Genomic DNA, 24,920 nt, shown 5'->3' on the forward strand with positions numbered 1-24,920 from the left:
GTATTTGCAACAGTATTTGAGACCCACTAGAGTATTTACAAAAGTAACTGAAACCCACTAGAGTATTTACAACAGTATTTGAGACCCAATATAGTATTTACAACAGTATTTGAGACCCAAAAGATTATATGCAACAGTATTTGAGACACAATATAGTATTTACAACAGTATTTGAGACCCACTAGAGTATTTACAAAAGTATTTGAAACCCACTAGAGTATTTACAACAGTATATGAGACCCAATAGAGTGTTTACAACAGTATTTGAGACCCAAAATATTATTTGCAACAGTATTTGAGACCCAATAGAGTATTTACAACTGTAGTATTTGAGACCCAATAGAGTATTTACAACTATAGTATTTGAGACTCAAGAGTATTTACAACTGTATTTGAGACCCAATAGAGTATTTACAACAGTATTTGAGACCCAGTAGAGTAGTAACAATAGTATTAAACTTCTTTTACTTCAATGACATTCTTTAAAACTAAGTCATTTAATCCACTCAATATTTGAGTTACTAAGTGTATACTGTTTATGCAGTCATAATTAAACCTTGCTGTCTCCATTTACATTGTCCCAAACTGCCATCACTGTACAAACTGGCATTTTAGTCCTGGTAGAATTTCTCATAATTCTTATGAAAAAAGCTTTGCATGGCTCCTTCATTTCTCCCTAACACTCTCAAACAAATGACAACTTTCAGGATTAACCCCTTATGCCTCAACATGCCTCCTCAACTTACCTTGAAATTTATATTTAGCTATAGGCTTCATTTGTTTGTGTTATTTGGTACAATGACAAATAAAACCATTTGTTTGATCTGGTATGCATGAACCACTGAAGTTCAAGCCATCATGTTCTGACTAAGTGTATAATTTAAAATGTTTGAAACATTACAATTTCCAGCTATAATAATACTTAAAATTGATTTTATCAGACTTAATGAAGAAAGGACATCTCAAACATTGCAAACATACATGCTGACTCATCGGAAAAAGATTTATCACTTATTTCTTTCTTATAATGACATTTATGAAAATAGGAGGAAAATGAACTTAACACATGCCAGGCATTATGATAGTGCAGTACAAGAAATGTAAGTGGGGTGTCTGACTAACAGAATATTACCTAAGCAGAAGGCACCATCTGGAGACAGGCGATAACCAGGCTTACATACACATCTGTAGCTGCCATCCAGGTTGAGACACTGGCCATTCAGACAGATTTTCCCATTCTCTGTACACTCATCTATATCTAAATACAGACAAAACAATGTTGTCAACTATGTATCATTTCATTAATGCATGTTTAATAGTGTTTTACGAGTTGATTCTTACATGCTGTCAGAAGTATATTGATTTTCATCTTAGCTTCATTGTTAAACAGATTTTTCTTGGGTTTGTTGGGAATTGTGGCCTGGGCCAATTATTTTGAGAATACTTCTTGTTGGGACTGATGTGCTACTGGGTGAAATGAATTTCCTAAAATTCAAGACATTTCTTCCTTTTAAGTGTTGAGTGTTGAAACCATTTCTGATATTCTTCAGCAATAACAAGATTTTGAAATTAGCTGCTGTGGTACACATATTGGATGTCAACTTGACACCTATTTATTTAGGACAAAGTAGACATCATTAGGTGGAAACACCATTCATAATGATCATCCATTCAGGGTGAGTAGTGACAAAAAGTTTTTTCAGACAGTCATCATGGCACCATTTTCATTTAGGACCAAACCTGACATCATAAGAAGTACATTCTGGTGAAAACCACATGCTGTTTATAGCCATCCATTTAGAGAGAAGTAGAGATAATATTTTCAAGACATGATTTTCCATTCAGGTGGAGTTGCAATAACAAGATTTTCAAAATGGCTGCTCAGACAGCTATATTGGACATCAGATCAGCACCATTTTCATTTAGGACCAACCAAACACCATAATAAGTCTCCTGGTGAAAACATCATGCTGATATGACCATCCATTCAGAAGGAATAACGATAAAAAGATTTTCATGATGGCCACTGCATGGATGTAAGATCAGCACCATTGTTCATTTAAGACCAACTGGACATCATAAGTAAACCTCATGTCAGTATGAGTTTCTGTTCAGGACGAGTTGAGGTGAGAAGAGCTTGAAGATGGTTGTTATGATGAACATAATGGATTTCAGATTGGCACCTTTTTTAGTTGGAACCAACCAGACATCATATTAAGTCTTTTAGTGAAAACATCATGTTGATATAACCATCCATGTTGGAAGGTTAGCAATAAAAAGATTTTCAAGATGGCTGCTCTGGTGGCTATATTGGATCCCAGAAAGAACTTGATTATCTTAGGCATTGTTAAGAGAACTTATATTACTTATGTTTTGGTTTATGATTGATGGGTGTAATTTTGGTGTAAGATTGATGTGTGTAATTTTGGTCGATGATTGATGGATGTAATTTTGTTGTATGATTGATGGGTGTAATTTTGTCATATGATTGATGGGTATAATTTTGGTGATAGAGTATACAGCTTGGCCTTATTTCAACGTACACTTATTGAAAACCTTCAACCTTTACTTGATAATTTCACTTTCTGGACTTCGAAATTAAACTGTAAATAATGAGCTGATAACATTTTCACTTTCATTCATGGTGTTGCCTACTCACAAAATGTGTATGCCTTATAATAATACCTCCTAAAGTTAGTGTACTTTGGACTGGTTCAGGCTGATGTTTTTGAGGACATGGGGATGAATGGTCCAATGTGAGCTTAGATCATGCATGATTTCCACAACTACAACACATAAAGAAATTTCAGTCACAGTACAAGAAAGTAGTATAGAGGTATGCCAACATTCTCTCTAATGTGTTATATTGCAAATGCAAACAACTTCATCTTTTACTTCCTGCCCTGTCAGAAAGATGTAATATCTATTGAGTGACACATTAAGGTCATCATAAGAAGTCTATCAGTGTAAACTAACATGGATATGACCATCCATTCAGGAGGAGTAGCAATAATATGATTTGCAAGATGGCTACCATGAAGGAATTGCTGGACTTCAAGTTGACACCATTTTAATATAGGACCAAGTACACATCATAAGAAGTGAAAACCCCATGTTGATATAAACATCCATTCCAAATAAGTAGCTATCACAAGATTTCCATGACAGCCATTGTTGTGGATATACTGGATATGTGAACAGTACTATTTTCATCCAGGACCAACCAGACCATGCAATAAAGATGAGTGTATAAAGTAGGGGTGAAACTAAATACATGTGCCACATATTGATATCATTCATGATACACAGCCTACAATATGATACATTATCGATACACATATTAACTGGATGGTCTTTTCATCTTTAGAAGGTCTGTCAGTGGTAGGTGGTGCCCCTTGATGTGATTTACTAGATGTATTTCCAGTACACAGATTACAGACATATACTTAGCACCCATGTATATGCCATTTTCATCCATGACAAGACTATTTTCAAATTGATTACCTATTAGTTGTCAGTGATTTTGTATTCAACATTTTTAGCTATATAAGGCTGATCCATCTGCAAGACTCACTTTGGCCATCAGACAGAAGTATTTTGATCAAAATATTTTTACTTCTAAATTTCCTTTTTTTCATTCTTATTTATTCAGTTAATCCTAACCCCAATAGGAAAATACAGTTTTGTAGCACAAAGTCCCACAGGGCTAAATTAGTTGAGAAAATATATTAATATTGCAATCTACTTTTAAAATGTATTTTAATTTGGCTTTGTATTCTGTCTTTTCTACATTTGCTGAGAGGGCAATTGACCAGCAGTCTGACTATTTTTGACCATTCAGCATGTACACTGGGAATCAGCCATTTTGGGTTTCGTAGGTAGCCAGTATTTTAAACAAGCATTTATAAAACTTCCTTGATGCAAGTTCAGATTAAGACATAATGTTTGTTTGAGGTCAAATTGTACCAAACAAATTTAGTTCAACAAAAATCAATTAACTAGCAATGCAAATGGTCAGTTCCAGGAAAAATTTCTTTAATGCTGTAAACTTGTCTCTTCTGTCAACAGATTAAAGACATACAGAATGTTATGCTCACAATTTCTGAGAAAATAAATTATCTACCTATCCATTTCATGCAGGTATGGTCTAATGTACAGGCATCCAAGTTAGCTAGTAAGCAGCTACCCTATACCGACACCGCATGAAATTGTCGAATTCCAATTTTCGATGGACAATTGGCTCTGACCCTATATTTTTGTCCAAATATCAAAAATAGCATGGTACTCAGACTACTTAATGCCAAACAAACTGTTGCAATAAAATAATTACCATAGAAAGGGCGGGGTTAACATAGGGCAGCATTATGAACCAAGTCACTTTGTGTTAATTTGTAGATGGCAAGTGAGCATTGTTGCTTCCTTTTTGTGTTAACTAACAAAAATGGGTGCATGTGCCTACAACATCTGTTTCAGATGAATTCTCAATTTAAAGGATAACAATGAAAAAGACTAAAATGATTTCTGACTGGTGAAGACTAAAATAACTTGCATATGGTAAGTATGGTATTGTGTTGATTTTTGCACCACTTAAATCTTGTTACAGTCAAATTTTGATGCATCAGTGTATCAATGAATCATTTCACCCCTAGTGTAAAGTTTCATGGCAATACTCCAAGAAGTTTATAAGGAGTATTGATAACAAACTTGTGCTAACAAATGGAGACATGCTAAATACCAGATGACAGATGGACAATGGACCATCCCATAAGGTCTTCCAGTCTATGACCAGTAGAGCTGTAAATACTGATAAATTTAAAGAAATTTTTCAGAAACAAATTAAAGAAATTTTGGGCATTTTCCATGATTTAAAAAAGTTTCACTATGTGATTGCAACCCATCTACACTGTGACTGGGGCCTATAATCAGCTCCTGAGGAACACTAAAACATCCCATGTTCACAAAACATATGTTGCTTCCTTCCTCTCTGTTCAGCATAATATTGTCGCAGTAACAAAGTTCGTGTTTTGTATAAAATGTATAGTTCTTTTAAGTCACACACACACACACACATATATATATATATTGTGTGCTGAAAGTGTTATAAATAACAACTAGGCAAATGAGTCTGATATGCAGTCAGTTACAGGTAAATTAAATGGAGTAGAGAACATGGTGAAAATGTGGAAAATATCTTTTGCTTTATTTCAAATGATGACATATTAATGGTCTGTTATATGTTTACACTGAAAATAATGTTTGCTAACTTGTTCATTCACGAACTAAGATTATTAATGTTAACCGTGGTTCAGGAACCATCTGTTCATAATCTGCAAGATAATTTCTGTAACTATATTAGTACTGTAATATCATATATATATATATATATATATATATATATATATATACACTCACTAGTAATTCTAGTCCAGCTGAAAACTGCACAGACCCAGATCTGCCATCACATAATACACCAGCAGATCTGGGTCTGTGCAGATTCTTAGGAGTAATCAGTAGAACAAGCAGACTATAAGCAGGATGTGCAGGCACATCATGTTACGGAAAAGAAGATATTTGTTGCTTGCAGTGTGGCTAGACTTATAAGTGAATATATACTGTGTATATATATATATATATATATATATATATATATATATATATATATATATATATATATATATATATATAATGCAATATTAAACAAAAAGCTTACACTTATTTTATAACTAAAAATATCGCCCGCCCCCTTTAATTAAAGGTAAATTAAATTAATGCGAGGAAGCTAGTACACTGTATTACTGTTGAGCACATGTGATGTGTTCAGAATAAATTTTTATTAAATTAATAAACAAAATTATCATATTTACAATATGTTGTTTTGTATACACAAAACCTTCACAAGTTACCTGTACAGACTTGTTGATTCGGTGATTGTTTGTATCCCTTGTTACACTGGCACTTGTAGGTACCATCCATGTTTATACAGATTCCATTTGGACACATCCCTTTGGTCTCACATTCATTCATGTCTATAAAACAAAATTAAACAAATTTAAATCTTTTATTATGTTATACATTTTATTTGTTTCTGTGGAGTTGTAACAAATGTCTTCACTTCTAATAATCTTGACCAACAATCTTCTGATGTGACTTGAAATTTCTGTATTCCCAACAAAACCAACCTTAAAGGCCTCATGAAGTACTACAATGATGATGTGACTGGCTGAATAATTGATGCCTGAATATATAAATTAGGACCAACTTGGCTGACCACTATTGCCACTATTGCTTTGGGCAAGTAATAACGGGACTGGATATTGAACTAGTCTATATTCTAGCTTTGCACCTATGCAGCTTCAAGTTTTAACTCTTTTCTCAAAATACACAAGAGTTACTGGTTGACTGTCATTGATTTTCTTGGGCTTCCCATTTCTTTTAAATCAAATTTGACCTGTATTTGTTAGTACTTGCCGGATAACTGACACAAAAAAGAATAACAAATGTTGGTTGATCAACACACATCGTAAATGTTGGGTAACTGACACATACAGTAATAAATTACGTTTAATGATTTGCTTGGTATTTAAAAACTGAAAATCCTCTTGTATATTTTCATGAATGTATATAAGTATGTATACATGTATGTATACAAAAATAAATATCCACCATGGAACAAAAGAATGCATGAACATGTATAGGGTTCAATGGCACATAAGCAAACTATTGGCTATATAGTGCCAACTGTTAGTTGTAAAGATGTACAGAAAAAGAATTACAAAAACACACATAAGGAAGATAAAGATTTCCAAATAAATGTAAACATGTAGTAGTACAAGAGAAAAAAGGCAAAGATGTTTAAAATCCTAATGAAGGTATATAATAAACTGATAAAGATGAAAGATATAAGATAAAAACTCCCCTTCCCCCATGCATACTCAACAAAGATAAAGACAAAAATCCATCAAATACATGGTCAGCATGTCTCTTTCAAATAAATTCTGTGATTACACCAACATTAGGGATATAAGCTTACTGCCTCCCAAATCCAGCCCTCCAAAAATATAGACAAAGGTCAATATCTCTTGTCCATTACCTTCCAATGATGCCATCAAGTGTCAACAGTTTTGAACCTTCACTGTTGATCAGTCAACATCATGCAGAGATCTGGAAATCCATTCACTATATTTCTGAATTTCAAGCATCCATCACCAAACTTGGATAATTTGTATATAATATATACTACAGACTGTATATAAATTTGTAAATGAAAATTATTTTATATCAATTTGTCACAGTGTTTGTATATTTCAACAGACTGAGAATTATGTTGTAGTTCAAGATAGTCATGCTTTCTACATGTCCTTGTTCACTCTTCTGGTAGCTGGTGTTGTTTTGATGATATATTAACTTATTGTAGTTTGTTAACATGTTTGTCACCATATTTTTTTTAATCATCGAAAGCATAAATACTAAATGATCCAACTGCAAGACATTTAATCTTATGAAAACAACCATGACCTGTGCATCCCTTCACAAAATGCACCTCTTCAGGGACATGCGATGTTTGTGTGACATGGTCTGAAGATATGTGGTTTACTAAACTATTCAAAACAGTGAAAAAAGACACAGCATCAAACAGTGTGATGTCTTGAGCATCCATCCCAGAAATAAATCAGTGGTGAGCATAGTGGGGAACATTGCTGGGGTCTGCACCCACTGATATGGAGACAGAAAATGTCCTCAGCTACGATAACTCAATGGAATTGGAGGAGGAAAGTGCCAAGGTTTTGTCATCCCCATTCCTATATTATTATTATTATTATTATTATTATAATATTGAGGACTTTGTAAATCACCTAATCTTTAGAAGCTCTAATCGCTTTACAACATTGGACAAAACCTAAAAAAAACATATATGATAATATGATTTCAAAAAACAAATGTCATGAAATTAGAATACATAAAACATGCTGAAAATATTGAAAATAGGAAACATTAGGTCTTTAAGTCTGTTCTTGCAGTCAAAATAAGTGAGTTTTAAGAGCACTCTTGAATGAGATCACTGTGTCTAAGTTCAGTGGGCAATTCATTCCATGTTGCTGGAATACAGAAAACATGCTGAAAATGTTTAAGGTAAGGAAACATTATTTGGTCTTTAAGTCTATCTTTGCAGTCAAAAAAGGTGAATTTTAAGAGCACTCTTGAACAAGATCACTGTATCTTTGTGTCAAAGTTCAGTGGGCATTTCGTTCCAGGTTGCTGGGCCCTGGTATGCAAAAGAATGATGTCCATATGACTTTGTTTTCATAGTGGGAATAATGAGTATATGATTGTCAGAAGAGGAGCGTAAGTGTCTTCCTGGTGTGTACACATGGGTGAGGTCAGATAGGTATGTTGGACTGGAGCCAATAGGTGAAACGTTTTGATTCTGGATTGAATGGATAGCCAGTGTAGGATACAGAGCAGGGGGAATTGTGTTCTGATCATGTTAGTCTAAGTATGATCTGAGCAGCTGTGTTTTGAACTTTTCTGGAGTAGATATTGAGAATAACCAGACAGAATTGAGTTACAATAGTCCAGTCTTGAAAGTACACACAAGTATTTTAGTGGTATCAACTGAAAGATATTTGCAAATGGAACTGATAGATCTCAGCTCAAGATATACAGCCTTGCATATGTTCATGACATGTTGGTGCAATGAGAGAGTACTGTTGAGAGTAGCACCTAGGTTTCGTACTGACTGTGGATTTAACGCTGGTGTTGTTGATATTTATTGTTTGAGGTAAAGGATGTGAATGAGAAAGTCTTTATGTTGTGATCAGAATGGCTTCAGTTTTATCATCATTCATCTGCAACTTGTTACATGTCATCAATGATTTCACATATGAAATGCACCTCTCTACACCTTGGATGGTAGCATCAACTTCAGTTGGATGGCTAGATTTGTATATTTGTGTGTAATCAGCATACAATAGATGAGACTCTGGATGATGATCTATGACATTTGCGAGCAGCTGAGTATATAGATTGAAGAGAATAGGTTCAAGAACAGATCCCTGTGGAACACCACAACACAGATAAACTGGGCTGGAGTGTGTTCCATTTATGGGCACAATGTGTCCTGTTGACCAATTAGGACTTGAACCACAGAAAGGCTGTATCATGAATGCCAGATACATTGTGTGTCACCTGATGAAGAAGGCAATGACACAATTTCTTTATTCAGAGCAAAGGCTGTCACTTCCATGCCATTAGGCATGTTCTATTTGGACCTGTATGTAAAGGTAGTCCAGGATATCCAACACAGTGAGTGTGCAGATTTTCCTGATCACCTATCCTAATACAACCCAACTATGAAGGAAGAGTTTCGTTTCAAGACCATGGTGGAGGAGACTTAATGGATCTTGCTAACCTCTAAATAGCCTCCACCTCTATCAGCGCACAGACTTTGTTAAGGTCAAGGACTCTATTCATCTAAGAGAGAAGGACTATCCTTTCTTTTGTCTTCTACCAGTCTGTAAAAATCAAAGAAATAACTGAACACCTCTCCAGCACAATTAGTGATCTGGGCAGTAAGCCAGTTACCAAGAGGCATTTCTTCCCACTGATATACAACCCACTGAGACACTTTTCAAATGGAACCAGTGACAAGAATCACTAATATACCCCCCACACCGTTCTATAAAGTTGACTTGAAGGTTTTCCGGTTAACATCAAAAGTGGATTCAAAACATTATCACAATTTCAAATATTAGATATTGTGTCATTAGCTATTTTCCAGATCACTAATAAAATAGGGTACAACCAAGCATGGGAATTCACAAAGTGAATCATCAAAGTCATTAAGAAAACAACTAATGATGACCTAGTACCTAGAGATGTGTGTTTGGAAACAGCAACTCTCAAACTGCAAGATGCCTTACATTAAGGACACCAACTTCTGGCTTGCCCCTGCTCTTGGGAGGCAAGGTAGAGGAAGTGAGGAGAGAGGTAGCCCAAAAACTGCCCCTTCAACTTGCAGCTTAGCCTCCAAAACCCTAGAAACCCAATCAGTATCAATCTCAAAGGAGGGACAATTGTTGTCAAAGGGATAAGGAATCATTATCTGGATAAACACAGAACCAGTCACAACCACAACCCAATGCAAGCAGCAGCAATTTGCTTAGGTTAGGAACCAGCCTTGTTGGTGGGAAGGGGGAGCAAGGTTTCTCACACCCCAATCCTCCAAGCTCCCGCTGGTGACTTACCATCCCTACTGCCTGCAGACAGCCTGCTTGTAGGTGCCAGACTCCTCCACTTCAATTCTTGTTGGATCACCATTTACAGAAAATGAGTGGACAATCCATGTAATTTCAGAGGGGCTTTAGATTTCATTTATCTAACTCTCTCCCCACTCATCATCTTTGTTATGGCAGTTCTATCACAGCAAGAGAAGGCCGAAATCATGCAGGAGGAGATGCAGTCACTAATTGACAATGGGCAGTGGACATTGTTCACAAACTGCGATCTCCAGGATTCTACTCAAGGCTCTTCCAAGACCAAAAAGGCATCAGCAAACTCTGGCCAATTATGGACCTGACCTAGTTCAAACAATATATTTCACCAGTGAAGTTCAAGATGGAGATGGCTTGATTAATCTGAATCTCCTATCAGAAGGAACAAGTTTGCCATCAGTCTTGACCCAACCGATGCATAATTCCACATCCCTATACATCCTATTACAACTATATGGTCTTAAACTATGAAAAAGAAAAGAGTGAAAACAAACAAGTTTTGTAAATTTCAAACAACAATTTATGTCCCTAGAATGCAAAGGGAAAATTTAAAAAGAACTTACAGTAATGTGAGTTCAATTCTTATTAAGATTTATCACCAGTAATATTGTATAAAGGTTCTACTGAATTCCAGTGTTATTCCCAATAATTTTCATAACAGAATGTGTTGATGTGCTTGCAGCCTTGAATGTGGTAATGTGCCAATGGCCTGGAGTGTGATGATATGCCAACAGTCTTTTGATATAATGCAATAATATAATCCAAAAATGTTCTTGTCTGAAGTCACAAAAATTCAAATGAATGTTCCAGTCTAAGAATATTACAGATGAGCAGCTTTGTATTTCTAATAAATAATAATTTGAATAAATAGCTCCACCCAAATGAAATACTGAACACAACAAAAAGACTGATTCTGACTCAGATGTTAAATGCAAAAATATGTAATTTTGTAAGTCAACAATATTACATAAAAAGCTAAGATACAAAAGTAGAATCAGGATGAGGGTCAAAAGTTCATTTCCAGAAAAATTTTAATTTCGTCAACAAGATGAAATCAGAAACTACAATAATAATAAAAAGTCATGGAAAACATCAGATAAACCTGGAAGTCCAGTGTCCTAGATCAAGACCAACCAAACATGTTTATCTCTGTTGATAATGGTCCTAATATTTAATCCACACTCAGAGAGAAATATTAACCATGTATTATTTGTTTACAAAATAAAGGTTTACTGGTCAGGTATGCAATTAAGTTGACCTTGGACAAGGTCAAGTCCAAATACAATTATACACAACATATAATCATGGAGAAAAATAAACCTGACAAACAATACAAATTAAATATACATAACAAACCCACATCATGGAAATTCTTTCAATTTGCTTATCACAGAAGTATTTATCAATTTTGAGCTCTCCCATTTGGCCTAAACATCAGTACATGGGTTTCCACCAAGATTTTGAACCATGTTGTTACCCTGTTCCAGTCAACTTCACCACAGCAATGGCAGTGTATCTGGATGATATAGTAAGTTCTGTTCTAATCAGGGGCAGCAACTATCTCATACCCCTTTCACATCATCTCAGTTTTCTAGTGAACTGGGAAAAATCTGACCTGTGTCCATTCAATCTCAATCTTGTACCTCACATCTGAGTGATACATATCACAGAACTCATACAGTCCACTTCCAACAGAAAGGTTCTCCTGATGAGAGAAGTTTTGCAACTCCTCAGGTAATTCACTGCTGACCAGATACCACTGACCCATCTTTTCATGCACCCTATATAAATGACATTCATGGCTCATTCATGCCTCTTTTCCAGTCCACTCAATCAAAAGATCAGAATTACAGGTGAGATAATATCATTGCTGCGTCAGTGGCACAACTATGGTTGGCTTGTTGCATGGATTCATCTGGAAAAGCCTGAATATTATGACATGTATGGACACCAGTATGTAAAGTGGGAGTTCTCCTTTGGCCAGGCTTCGAGACTGCTACCAGCAAGTGAATAGTGAAAGACATATCTCGCCACATCAACCTTCTTGAAATGAAGGCAATAATCAATGCCTTTCATTTCCAGCTCTGCTGGAAAGTTGTCTTAACTACAGTGCAGTGGTGATCACCTACATCCTCAAGCAAAGGGGAGCCAAATCACCCAACCTGTGCATTCTAGTTTGGCAAATCCTGCATTGGGGCTCAAAACTCAACATCACTGTTCAAATCAGACACCTTCCAGGAAGAGTCAATGTCCTGTCAAGAAATGATCAAACCAGTTATACCAATGGTCCATTCACCAATCAGTCTTTCATCAGATTTGCTCACTCTAGGGGCAACCAATGATAAACTTTTTGTGACAGGATGTAACTACAAGCTGCCCACCTTTGTCTCTCTAGTCCCAGAACCAGCAGCTTGGTTGTGGACACACTTTCAGTCACTTGGAAGGGTCTGTGGGCTATTGCTTACTGCCCCCAGTCTTAGTGCCAAAAATAACTCAGAAATTAAGGGGTAAGAAATGCAAGCCAATTCTGATTATCCCTCTCAGATGGGACATGCCCTGGGTCAATGATTGATTTGATCTTTTGATAGATCTACCCTGGAAGATCACAGCCCTGGTCACAGGTATTCAATCCCTGTGTTGACCAAGTCCTCCATCACACCTGGCTCTTGTACTGAGAGAGAATATCATAAGAAGATCCACTATTTCGAAGACCTATGAGGAAAAGTGGCATATATTCAAGGACTGGTACATAGACAGTAACATCAACCTTTTGAGTGATTCAGTTCCACAACTGACTGAATTTTTCTCAGGCTTTACGATGAGACACAAATTGGCATCAAAGGCTACCATTCCATGAAATCCATCAAATGTTGGCATTGTGGAAGATGAGATATCAGTCATGATAAAGATTTGGCTTGAATAGACCAAAGTCCCTCTCATTGTTTATGAAATGGAATCTCTCATAGGTACTGACATGACTCAATTCAGGCAATCAGAGAGCTGTCACTTGCTCACTATCTACGAAGGACAAGTCAAGAGAAGCATCCTTATCTGCGCTCTCAAACAGTACCTGAAGCACACAAAAATACTTTGAGGAACTAGAAACAACTCTTCTTCCTGGTCAAGATTGTGAAAGAAGCCATTACCTCTCAAGTCCTAACATGATGACTTAAGTGGGTTATACACTCAGTGTTCTCTGAAGTCTCAAGAGGTCAGAGTCACCTCATGAAGATTTCAGCCAATGAAATTCGAATGTTCTCTGCGAGCTTCATTTTCAAATGCAATGTTGTGTTACAAGACATGAAAGAAGCTGTTGGCTGGCATATGCAGTCAACCTTCTCAAGTTTCTATCTCTGGGACCTAAGTTCCCAGAGACAAGAATTGAATCTACCAAGTCCAGTGGCTGATGCAAAGTTATCCGCCAGACCTTGCTAACATCAACAAATCCTGCATTTCAGGTATTCCTAGCACTTTCCCCAGATTTGTAAACAATTATGTTGGTAAGAAGAGTTAAATAACTCACTTCTTAACCAGTAATTGTCACAGGTTGAGTGATCTCCATCTGTTCAACATCAAATTTAGGAGAGTGGGTTCTCTTTTATATAAGGAATGCAACCTTCTTCCCTCCAAGGATGAAAGAGTATAGGCAGGATGATCAGCCTTCCCTTCTGTTATTACCTATTCTCCTAATGTTAATGTGGTCATAGAACATACCGTGTTTGAAGGAGAAAGCAAGTTTTCTAAGTAAATTATGTTTCTCAAAATATACTTACCCGGTCACATTACTTTCACACCCTCCCACCTCCCTGCCATGTGAGCATACTCACCTATCAATTGTTCAAGTTAAAACTAATGACACCTGATGGCATCAAGGAGAGATAATGGGCAATGTTTATTGCTATTTGTCTATATGATATAGACAGAAAATATGTTTTTCATCTGTTTGGACGGCTGGTTTCGGGACATAGTAAGCTTTAGATCCCTAATATTAATATGAACAGGTAAGTATATTTGGAGAAATATAACTTACTTTAAAAATTTGCTTATTATGCATAAGCCACGATCTTGTAAAGGTCAAAGACCTTCTTAGTTGGAATGCAATTATATTATCCATCTCTGGCCAAACAGTGGACAGTGTTATCTTCAGAAAAGATCAGCCAATAAAAACTGCACCAATTTTTAAATATATTATTCAAATATGCATTTTCAAATAATGTCATACGACCCTTGAAAGGAACTATATATTCAAATTTGATGAAATTTGTTCAAGAACATTCATTAGACATTTTCATTCAATGGAAGCAGTCTAAAAAGCTTGACATATTAAAAGTATCCTTTAATGAAACTAACATGCAATTTATTGATTTGTTCTATATTTTCAGAGTGATTTTTACAGAGCCACAGTTTGAGGATTTGTTGGTCAAACATATAACATCTTACAAAAGTGTTAGGAAAAAGATTATGATGCAAAGATATAGAAAAAGAACCATAACTCTTTCCAAGGTTGATACATATTGTTGTTTAATGAACTTATCCATATGTAGATTTCTTATCAATGTGGTTAAAATTCAATGAGCTCTAGAGGCTTAACAAGAATCTTTTGTTACAATTTACATCTAAAATGGGACATAACTCTGAAGTGTAAATAGATATGGCTGATTTAAAAAGTTGTCTGTAATCTTGCTGGGATATACCATTATAACACAAGAGTTCTTCAAAGGAACTGATGCTTTACCAAGTCAAAAGAATTTCCAAAAAGTCTAGATAAAACCATTCTTCCTTTTAACTGCTAAGTGTTGAAACTATCTCTGATATTCTTCAGCAATAATAAGATTTTTAAATTAGCTGTTGTGAAAGACATACGGGATGTCAGAGTGGTACCATTTTGATTATGACAAAGTTGTCATTAATATAAATCTTTTGGTGTCACCATGGTGACCATATTGTGGGTTAGTCATCTTTATTGAGAACCATCCAGACACCATAAAAACTCTTCTGAAGAAAACCTCATGTCAAAATGACTTTTAATTTAAGTGGAGTAGTGAAAACAAATACAGGACATCGGATCAGCACCATTTTAATTCAGGATAAAGAAAACATTATAAGAAGTCTTTTATTGAAAAAACACCATGCTGATATGACCATTCATTCAGGAGTATAAATGATAACAAGATTTTTCAAGCTGGCTACTGTGACATCCATATTAGGCATTAGATTGACACCTTTTTCATCAAGGATTGACTAGACATCACAAAAAGTATGATGTTCCATGCAGAAGGAGTAGTGATGATAACATTTTTAAGATAGCTGTTGTCTGTGGCACTGAAGAGTTAAAAATTGGTTGAAATATTTAAGACATGCAGACTCTCAAGTCATAATGACAAAAATATAAAACACAACTGTCATTTATTAAGCCAACAGCAGTTTCAACTTGACTAATAATGTGAATGACAAAATTATCTCATAAGCATACTATACATGTATAATAACTGGAATTTGGTGCCTCTATACACATTCTCTATATATATACATATAAACACTCTCTCTCTCTCTCTCTCTCTCTCTCTCTCTATATATATATATATATATATACATTTTCTATATATATGGGAACTAAAACAAATGTGTTCACATACTTTGATTGTAACATAACAAAATGGAGATATAAAAAGATCTTTTCAGACAGGGAGGTAGAAAAAACCTAAGTACTCACCTGTGCAGTATCTCTTACTGGGGGCCAGCACAAACCCCTCATTGCACATACACTCAAAACTTCCTGGTGTGTTCATGCACTTCCCATTCAGACAGATCCCTGTTTGAGTGGTGCATTCATCAATGTCTGCAAAACAGTACAACTTTAATTCTCACTACACGTCAGTAACCTTATGAGAACCATATACTCGCTTAAATGTCAAACCCAACTGCAAATTGAATTGACCCAGATCTGCTGTCAGGTCTGGGTTTATGCAATGGCAGATCACAATGTCAGGGTCAATGTTGTTTGCATTTGTACATGGCCTGTGAGTATAGTCTATATATAGTAGTTAAATATATCAACATTAGTTTTATCATCAGAGAATCATACCGTGTCCAAGGTACCCTGCCAACCTGGATGAAGAAAATGCATGAACCATAAATATATATTTGATCAAGAGTCACCTACCTGGTGATTCTACACTGGAAATGGAAAGATAGATCGATGGAGGAAAAAAAAAGATGATCTATTAAGTAGACATGTCATTAAAATTACAAGTGATACTGTCATATGTAAACTGCTCTTTTCAATATAAATTTCATTATCATTAGATTATGTAAAACAAAATTATTTTCATCAATTATTAAAGATCTCTTTTTCAATTATACTTGCTATTTCAAAATGAAATTTTTCTTTTCACAGAATTTAGACTTCTACACTGAAAGAGTTTTTATATGACAACATTAACCTTTTTTGACTATTCTGATTTGAAAATTCAGAAATATGATATGACCATTTGACATTACTCATCAGTGTGCTAGTCTTTTGTTAAGTGGATTCAATGCATATAAACTCTTTTGTATTGTTATGTACATGATTATATATATATATATATATATATATATATATATATATATATATCCCTTGATTTAACATTCCATCAGAAACTGAACAACATGTGTACATTTTGTAAAATTCTCAATCAAATACCTTGACACTCTGTGCCAGTCTCAGCAAGGCGATATCCATCATAACAGTCACATCTGTACGAGTATGGTGTGTCAACACAGCGACCATTCTTGCACAGGTTCGCAAAGTAGCTACATTCATTTCTTTCTATTGGCTGTGGACTCGTGCAAAGTCGAACATATGCATCTGAAAGAAAATAGATCACTTCAACTTTTCTTATTTCCCTGAACAATAGGCATATGGTCAAAACCAATTCAAAATGACTATCCAGGCCAATTCAAAATTATTATTGACAAGGGCCAATTTAAAATTATGGTCTGACCAGGGCCAATCCAAAATGACTGTCTGACAAGGGCCAATACAAAATGACTGTCTTACCAAGGCCAATCCAAAATGACTGTCAGACCGGACCCATTCCAAAATTATTGTCTGTCCAGAGCCAATCAGAAATTATTGTCTGACCAGGCCTATTCAAACTAGCTCTTTGACCATGGCCAATTCAAAATGGTGGATATTCATTTTAGGCAGTCCAGGGCCAATCTACAATAACTGTCTGACCTGTGCCAATTCAAGATTATTGTCTGACCAGGGCCAATCCAAACTAACTCTTTGACCATGGCCAATTCAAAATGGTGGATATTCATTTCAGGCAGTCCAGGGCCAATCTACAATAACTGTATGACAAGGGCCAATTCAAGATTATTGTCTGACCAGGGCCAATGTGAGATTATTCTGACCAAAGCAAATCCAAAATTTCTGTCTGACCAGATCCAATTCAAAATGACTGACTGAGCAAGTCTAATCTAAAATGACTGACTAACCAAGGCCAATTCAAATTTATTGTCTGACTAGGACAAATCCAAAATTATTGTCTGATCAGGGTCAACTGAAAATTATTGTCTCACCAGGGCAAATTAAAAATTATTTTCTTACCTGCATCAATTCAAAATTATTGTCTTGCCTGCACCAATTCAAAATTATTGTCTGAACAGGGTCAGTTTTAAAATGACTGTCCAATCAGGGCCAATCCAAAAAGACTGTCCAACCTGGGCCAATTCAAAATGACCGTCCAACCAAGGCCAATCCAAAATGACTGTCCAAACAGGTCCAATCCAAAATGACTGTCCAACCAGGGCCAATCCAAAATGACTGCCAACCAGGGCCAATTCAAGATGTCTGTCCAACCAGGGCCAATCCAAAACGACTGTCCAACCAGGGCCAATCCAAAATGTCTGTCCAACCAGGGCCAATCCAAAATGACTGTCCAACCAGAGCAAATCCAAAATGACTGTCCAACCAGGGCCAATCAAAAATGACTGTCCAACCAGGGTCAATCCAAAATAACTGTCCAACCAGGCCAATCCAAAATGACTGTCCAACCAGAGTCAATTCAAAATGTTTGTCCAACCAGGGCCAATCCAAAATGACTGTCCAACCGGGGCCAATTTAAAATGACTGTCCAACCAGGACCAATTCAAACTGTTTGTCCAACCAGGGCCAATCCAAAATGACTGTCCAACAAGGGCCAATCCAAAATGACTGTCCAACCGGGTCAATCCAAAATAACTGTTCAACCAGGGCCAATAAAAAATGACTGTCCAAGCCGAGTCAATTCAAAATGTTTGTCCAACCAGGGCCAATCCAAAATGACTGTCCAACAAGGGCCAATTGAAAATGACTGTCCAACCAGGGCCGATTCAAACTGTTTGTCCAACCAGGGCCAATCCAAAACGATTGTCCAACCAGGGCCAATTAAAAATGGTGGATATTTATCTGAAGCTGTTCAGTAATTCTGTTTTCCAAATCATTATACTGTAAAGGTAAGGACAATAGGAACTCAAAATTAGTTTAAACATATGCTATTGCCCTAAAATATTATAATAGCAAATGGAGATGAAACAAATTCACAATGATCTGCAAATTCCTCTTCACAGGAAGTGGTTGAAAATACCCACATTATTTGTGCATTTACATTTTTTCCAATGATACAGTAAATAAATACTGTATATACTCACATGTAAGTTGAATCCAGTTGCAAATTGCATAGACCCAGATATGCTATCACATAATGCACCAGCAGATCTGGGTCTATGCAGTTTGTTAGAAGCAATCAGTAGAACAAACAACACAGATCCTGATTTATGGCACATTATGTGATGGCATATCTTGGTCTATGTTGTTTCCAGTTGGAATGGACTTCTACATGAGTATATACAATAAATAAACAAGTTATATAAGACGAATGGACTTTAATTATTCCCTATAAAAAAATTCTCAAAGACAGAGCACAGCAGGTAAATTAATATTTTCATACATATTGTCATGTGTTATATGTCATAGGTAAGGATGTGTGTCATGACATTAACAAATCCTAGAACATTTTACATTGATACAAAATTTATCTCACCCAGTATAATCAATGTATGTCAGGACAGAGGTGATGAATGAAGCTGAGTAAGGAATACAAGATCATATTTATTGCAACATTTTAAACTTCCTCCCTACAGTAATATTACAAAATCTGGGAATGGGTGCTAGTTTTATATGTGTGTATACTATAAACAAGTTGTATATGTGATGTCAGATACCATGTATGAAATCGTCATTTTGCCAGAGCCAACACACAGGATATTTGACATTACACTTCCAAAACAACAACTCATTCTGATGTCAGATGACACATTTCAATAACAAAAAAATACAATTCTGACAAATACTAAGATACAAGTGTTAATACTTTTGAAATTGAATAAAACATTTACCCAAACAACATAATAAATATGTACAAATATGATCATCATCTTCATCTCACCATCTACAAAGCATAACAAGAATTCAATGTATTTGAAAATGACGGAGATATTATTATGTAATCCTTTCTTGCCTATTATGATATTGCAGGTGCTATGGTACCATGGTATTCAAAGTTTTCAGTATTTTTCTGCATAGGGCCATCTCTTGTGGTGTGCTTATCTGGAAGAAAATATGTTACTAGTTCTACATCACCCTTTGATTTTGGGAAAATGTCAGGATAGCTGGTGTATATTTAAAAAAATTTAAAATTCACCCATAAATATCACTGTTTCCAAACATGACTGCACCCCATCTTCTCAAATAGAATCTGTAGCTTCTTAAAATTGATATTACTGTAGCAAATCGGTTAATCAGTCTGTCATGTGATAATGTACAATCATGTTATGCAAGAGTCAGATCACATGAATACCATATTTGTCAAGAAGTGAGAGATTTGATCTATTGCTGCATATTAGAGTCAAAATGTGAAATATGTTGATGTTGCTGTTTTATGATGACTTTTACAACTGACTTAAAACTTTGCTGTATCTGATTTATTAATTTTTCACTGGAACACCTGGAGTTGTTTAAAAAGTCTGTGGTCGACATGTACTTTCATGCACATATAGGTGGACCCATTCTCACCAGCAATCCCAGTGCCATTCCCCTGTCACAGATGGTTACAGATGCATTGCTTTAATTCTCTCCGATAAGATTCTGTTGTTGAATGATACAGGTTGAAGAATAAGGGCCATGGAAGTAGCATCCAATTTTCAGGTTGATTTACACCTTGTGCAATAAATACATCATGTTCCCAACATAAGGACAAGTAAAAACAGACATACAGATATTTTTTGGTATTACCACAATATCAGAGTAACTCCACTTGCATAACCTAGAATCTACATGGTGTTTATCGATTGTTTCCCCATAATCATCTGATTTAAACAAGGAATTAAATTCATTTTAATAAAGAGCAAAGAACAACAAATAGAAATATGCAATATTTCGATGGTATATCTCTTTATTTATTTGTTTGTTGATCACTAATTTTAAGACATGCAATGCCATAGTACTTCTGGCTACTCGGTAAAAAAAATATAGGAAAAATATATGGATTTTACAGGGAAATCATATAGTAATATAGTGATAATTATGTGCTAGTATTACCAATTCAATATCTCATTTTAAGCACTGGAATGAGAATAAATTCTACTGTAGTATCACATCATTGCATACCCCAATGAGAATAAATTATACTATAATATCACATCATTGCATACCCCAATGAGAATAAATTATACTATAATATCACATCATTGCATACCCCAATGAGAATAAATTATACTATAACATCACATCATTGCATACCCCAATGAGAATAAATTATACTATAATATCACATCATCGCATACCCCAATGAGAATAAATTATACTGTAGCATCATATCATTGCATACCCCAATGAGAATAAATTATACTATAATATCACATCATTGCATACCCCAATGAGAATAAATTATACTATAACATCACATCATTGCATACCCCAATGAGAATAAATTATACTATAATATCACATCATTGCATACCCCAATGAGAACATATTATATTGTAGTATCACAGCATTGCATACCTCAATGAGAAATAATAATACTATTGTGTTACATCATCACATATCCCAATGGGAATAAATTGCATTCTAGTGTCACATCATTGTATACCGCAGTGAGAATAAATTATAATATAGTGTCACATCACATATCCCATTGAGAATTAATTATACTGAAGTCTCATTATTGCATCATCACATACTCCAATAAGAAAAAATATACTCTGGTGTCACATCATCACACACCAATGAGAATAAATTATATTGTAGAGTCACATTATTGAATATTATAATGAGAATACATTATACTATAATATCACATCATTGCATACCCCAATGAGAATAAATTATACTGTAGTATCACATCATTGCATACCCCAATGAGAATAAATTATACTATAATATCACATCATTGCATACCCCAATGAGAATAAATTATACTGTAGTATCATATCATTGCATACCCCAATGAGAATATATTATATTGTAGTATCACAGCATTGCATATTACATTTTCCTGTTATATACACTATCATGGCATAGCTGCATTGGAACATAGTGCAGCATAAGGATGCCTCATTTTTAATAAGCTTTACTTTTATTGTTCCCAAGAAGGCTGCTGTAATGAGGGAGAGCTTCACAAGTGAAAAAATATCTGCTGCATAATTAAAAGTATTTTTAAACACCAAACCAGCTGCAGATACAAGGACATCAGTTAATCTTTGTTCTAACCTGTACTGGGTTCAGGACAAAGCTGGCATAGATCACTGTCACCCCAACCCTTCCCCACTCCACAACAGCAGTCCTGGAAGGAGGTCTTGGCTGAAATCTCATCTGAACACACATTGTTCCTAATCCTTGTGTAACAGAATTTCTTCCTTACAGCTATCAAAATAAAAAAGGAAATATACCAGATTATTTTTCTTTTCTGAGCTATTACCAAATATATTTCATCATGATGACCAAAAATTATGCTTTTTCATATGGCAAAGTATTTCTGTTTACCACTTTATGACATTAAAAGTAATAAGGCTAACAGAGAACATATTATAAAGATTTAAGCATAACTATCATGGATAGCAATAAGTACATGATAAAGGGACCAACTCATACAATTTGCTCAAGAGGGCCTTAAACAGCAGAATTTCTGACGAGAACCCCAAGTTTTGAAAAATGGGCATTCAGGGGCTATAACTCTTCGAAATGATAACATGAAATGCTAAAAACATCTTTCAAGATCCTCATCAATATAAAGTTGAATGATAATTTCAATATTCCTTAGTAAAGTTATGCTGCAGAAAGCAAAGATCAGAGGATAGACATTCAGGGGACATAACTCTTCTAAATGACCATGTGGAATGCTTGAAATTAAACATATTATAGTTTCCATCAACATAAAGTTGAATGCCAAATTTGGTTTAAATGTAAAAACTAGGTAGAGTTATACCATAGAAGCAAAGTCAGGAGTCAGGCAATAAGAGGCCATAACCTATGTAAACGTCAAGTAATGCTAGAAATCAAACTCACTCAAAGTCAAAAGCAACATGCCAAATCTTGTTGAAATCAAAGAAATAATGATGGATTTGTCTTGCAGAAATCAGACACCTGAGAATGAGTAATCAATGGGACATAAGTCTTAAAAATGAGACTATGCCCATAAAAGGCATATGCATATCTTTGAGTCAATGTGCACACCAAACTGCAGCAGAATATGTTGAGTGGTTCTTGAACTATAGCAGTTATAAGCAGCATTCCATATGAAATAAAATTGTCCAGGAACATAACTCTATCCAAATTGGAGCAGACAAGACAAGACTCACAATCTTAAGTCAGTGTACAAACCTAACGGTATCAGCTGTGTCAAATCCTTCTTAAGCTATGCTGGTTACAAGATCTGATGTGGAGGACATGTAAAACTGATGCAAAAAAGACCTTAAGTCCATGAGATTGGACCTCACATGGTGGAACTTTAAAAGGACACATTGACATGTGGGAGACAATTCACCTACCAAGTGGAACCCAATTACGTGCAAAGGTTACAGGGCTGTGCCAGATATAAGCAACATCCCGTGTGAAGATGTGGAGTCCATTGTCAAAGGCCACAACTCTATCACAAATGGAGTTGATGAGACAAAACCTAGCAAAGATGCACCTGGGTCTATAAGGAAATGTTCAAACCACATATCATCTGAACATTTTAAATGGTTCTTGTGGAACGCCAGCTACAAGCAACATCTCACATAAATATGTGAAGTTAATTGTCAAGGGCCATAATTCTATTCAAAATGGCATAGATTAAACAAAACTCATAAAGCCTATCTAGGTCTCTCTAAATTACATCACAAGCAAAATCCCATTTGAGGGTGCAAAAATAACTGTCAATGGCCACATTTTTATCCAAAATGGAGTCGACACAAAATTCATAAAAACTTATCTAGGTCTATGAGACAACACACACACCAGTCTGCATCAGAATATCTTCAATGGTCAATGGACTATGTTTACATGGATCTGCTGTAAGTTATATGAAAAATTGATAAAAAATGTCAGTAACTGCATAAAACCTGGACATGAAAAGATGAAACCTTTAAAAGGTAGATCTACATGTCATCGGCAATATGCCTACAATACAGCATCCAATTAAGGGCTCTTGTATCTCATGGTATTTAGATAAAATAATTAAGTTATCAGACATAAATGTCTTTACCCAAGAAAGTGTATTCAAAGATATTGGTCATATATCTAAGAGAATTTATTAAAGAACAGAAAAATGTTAAATGGATTGTCTTACCAATGCATTTCTTTCTATCTGCTGTGAGCTCATACCCAGGGTTACAAGTACAGAAGTAACTTCCCTCAGTATTTGTACAGACTCCAGCTCCGCATATGTCCCTGTCCTCACACTCATTGATGTCTGAAGGACAAAAAACAATGCCATAATGAAAATTACCTGATATTTTATGGAAGTTTTATTTCAGTACCCATATCACATCTTGACATATATTTATAGTACTGTGTCATCAAGCGTGTACTTCACAAGTAGTTAGATAATTAGGTTTATAAAATTCAACCAAACATCAAGTAAAATTAAAATTAGTTAAATTAAATTAACATTTGTAATGGTTTATTGAACAGCACATCTGCATATCGATGATATGATAATTACAATCCTACCTTTGACCTCCTATCATACATTTTTGAAAAACATACAGATTATTTGACTTGCATCATAAATTTTACATGAAAGAAGCACTTATAATAAATCCTCTAGGAATCATGCTGAAGAACAGTTTGAGTCAAAGATTCAAATATGTCTAAAGTGTAAAACATATATGTAAATATACTTATTTCTTTTGAAATAGTAATATATTTTTGGTGCCATATTCGTTTTGGTCAATAGAACCAATTTGTTTGTAGAAAAATGTGTACAAAAACTAATTATTGAAGGCATTGACCATGATATAATTGTACTTTTTATTATTTAAAAGAATTTTGTAAAACAAAGTAAGGTGAAGCAGTTACATAACCTCACCCTAGAGTTGGGCATGTCTCTAGTCTCCTAAAATACCATTACCCTAAAG

General features: G+C 35.2%; 1 protein-coding gene across 1 annotated transcript in view; it reads right to left on the minus strand.

The window, feature by feature from the left end:
- The window catches only part of LOC149802135 (fibrillin-1-like), a 329,248-nt gene that overhangs the window by 198,213 nt on the left and 106,115 nt on the right, over positions 1 to 24,920 (minus strand). The window contains exons 7-12 of the mRNA XM_089956539.1: positions 24,131 to 24,253; positions 22,072 to 22,224; positions 16,957 to 17,121; positions 15,985 to 16,110; positions 5,904 to 6,026; positions 1,133 to 1,258 (exon numbers count right to left, since the gene is read on the minus strand). Coding sequence (XP_089812665.1) covers positions 1,133 to 1,258; positions 5,904 to 6,026; positions 15,985 to 16,110; positions 16,957 to 17,121; positions 22,072 to 22,224; positions 24,131 to 24,253 — 816 coding nt within the window. The remainder of the gene's footprint in view (positions 1 to 1,132; positions 1,259 to 5,903; positions 6,027 to 15,984; positions 16,111 to 16,956; positions 17,122 to 22,071; positions 22,225 to 24,130; positions 24,254 to 24,920) is intronic.

This window comes from Sinohyriopsis cumingii, chromosome 4 (assembly GCF_028554795.1).
Source record: "Sinohyriopsis cumingii isolate HCF-2022 chromosome 4, ASM2855479v2, whole genome shotgun sequence".
NCBI lineage: Eukaryota > Metazoa > Mollusca > Bivalvia > Unionida > Unionidae > Sinohyriopsis > Sinohyriopsis cumingii.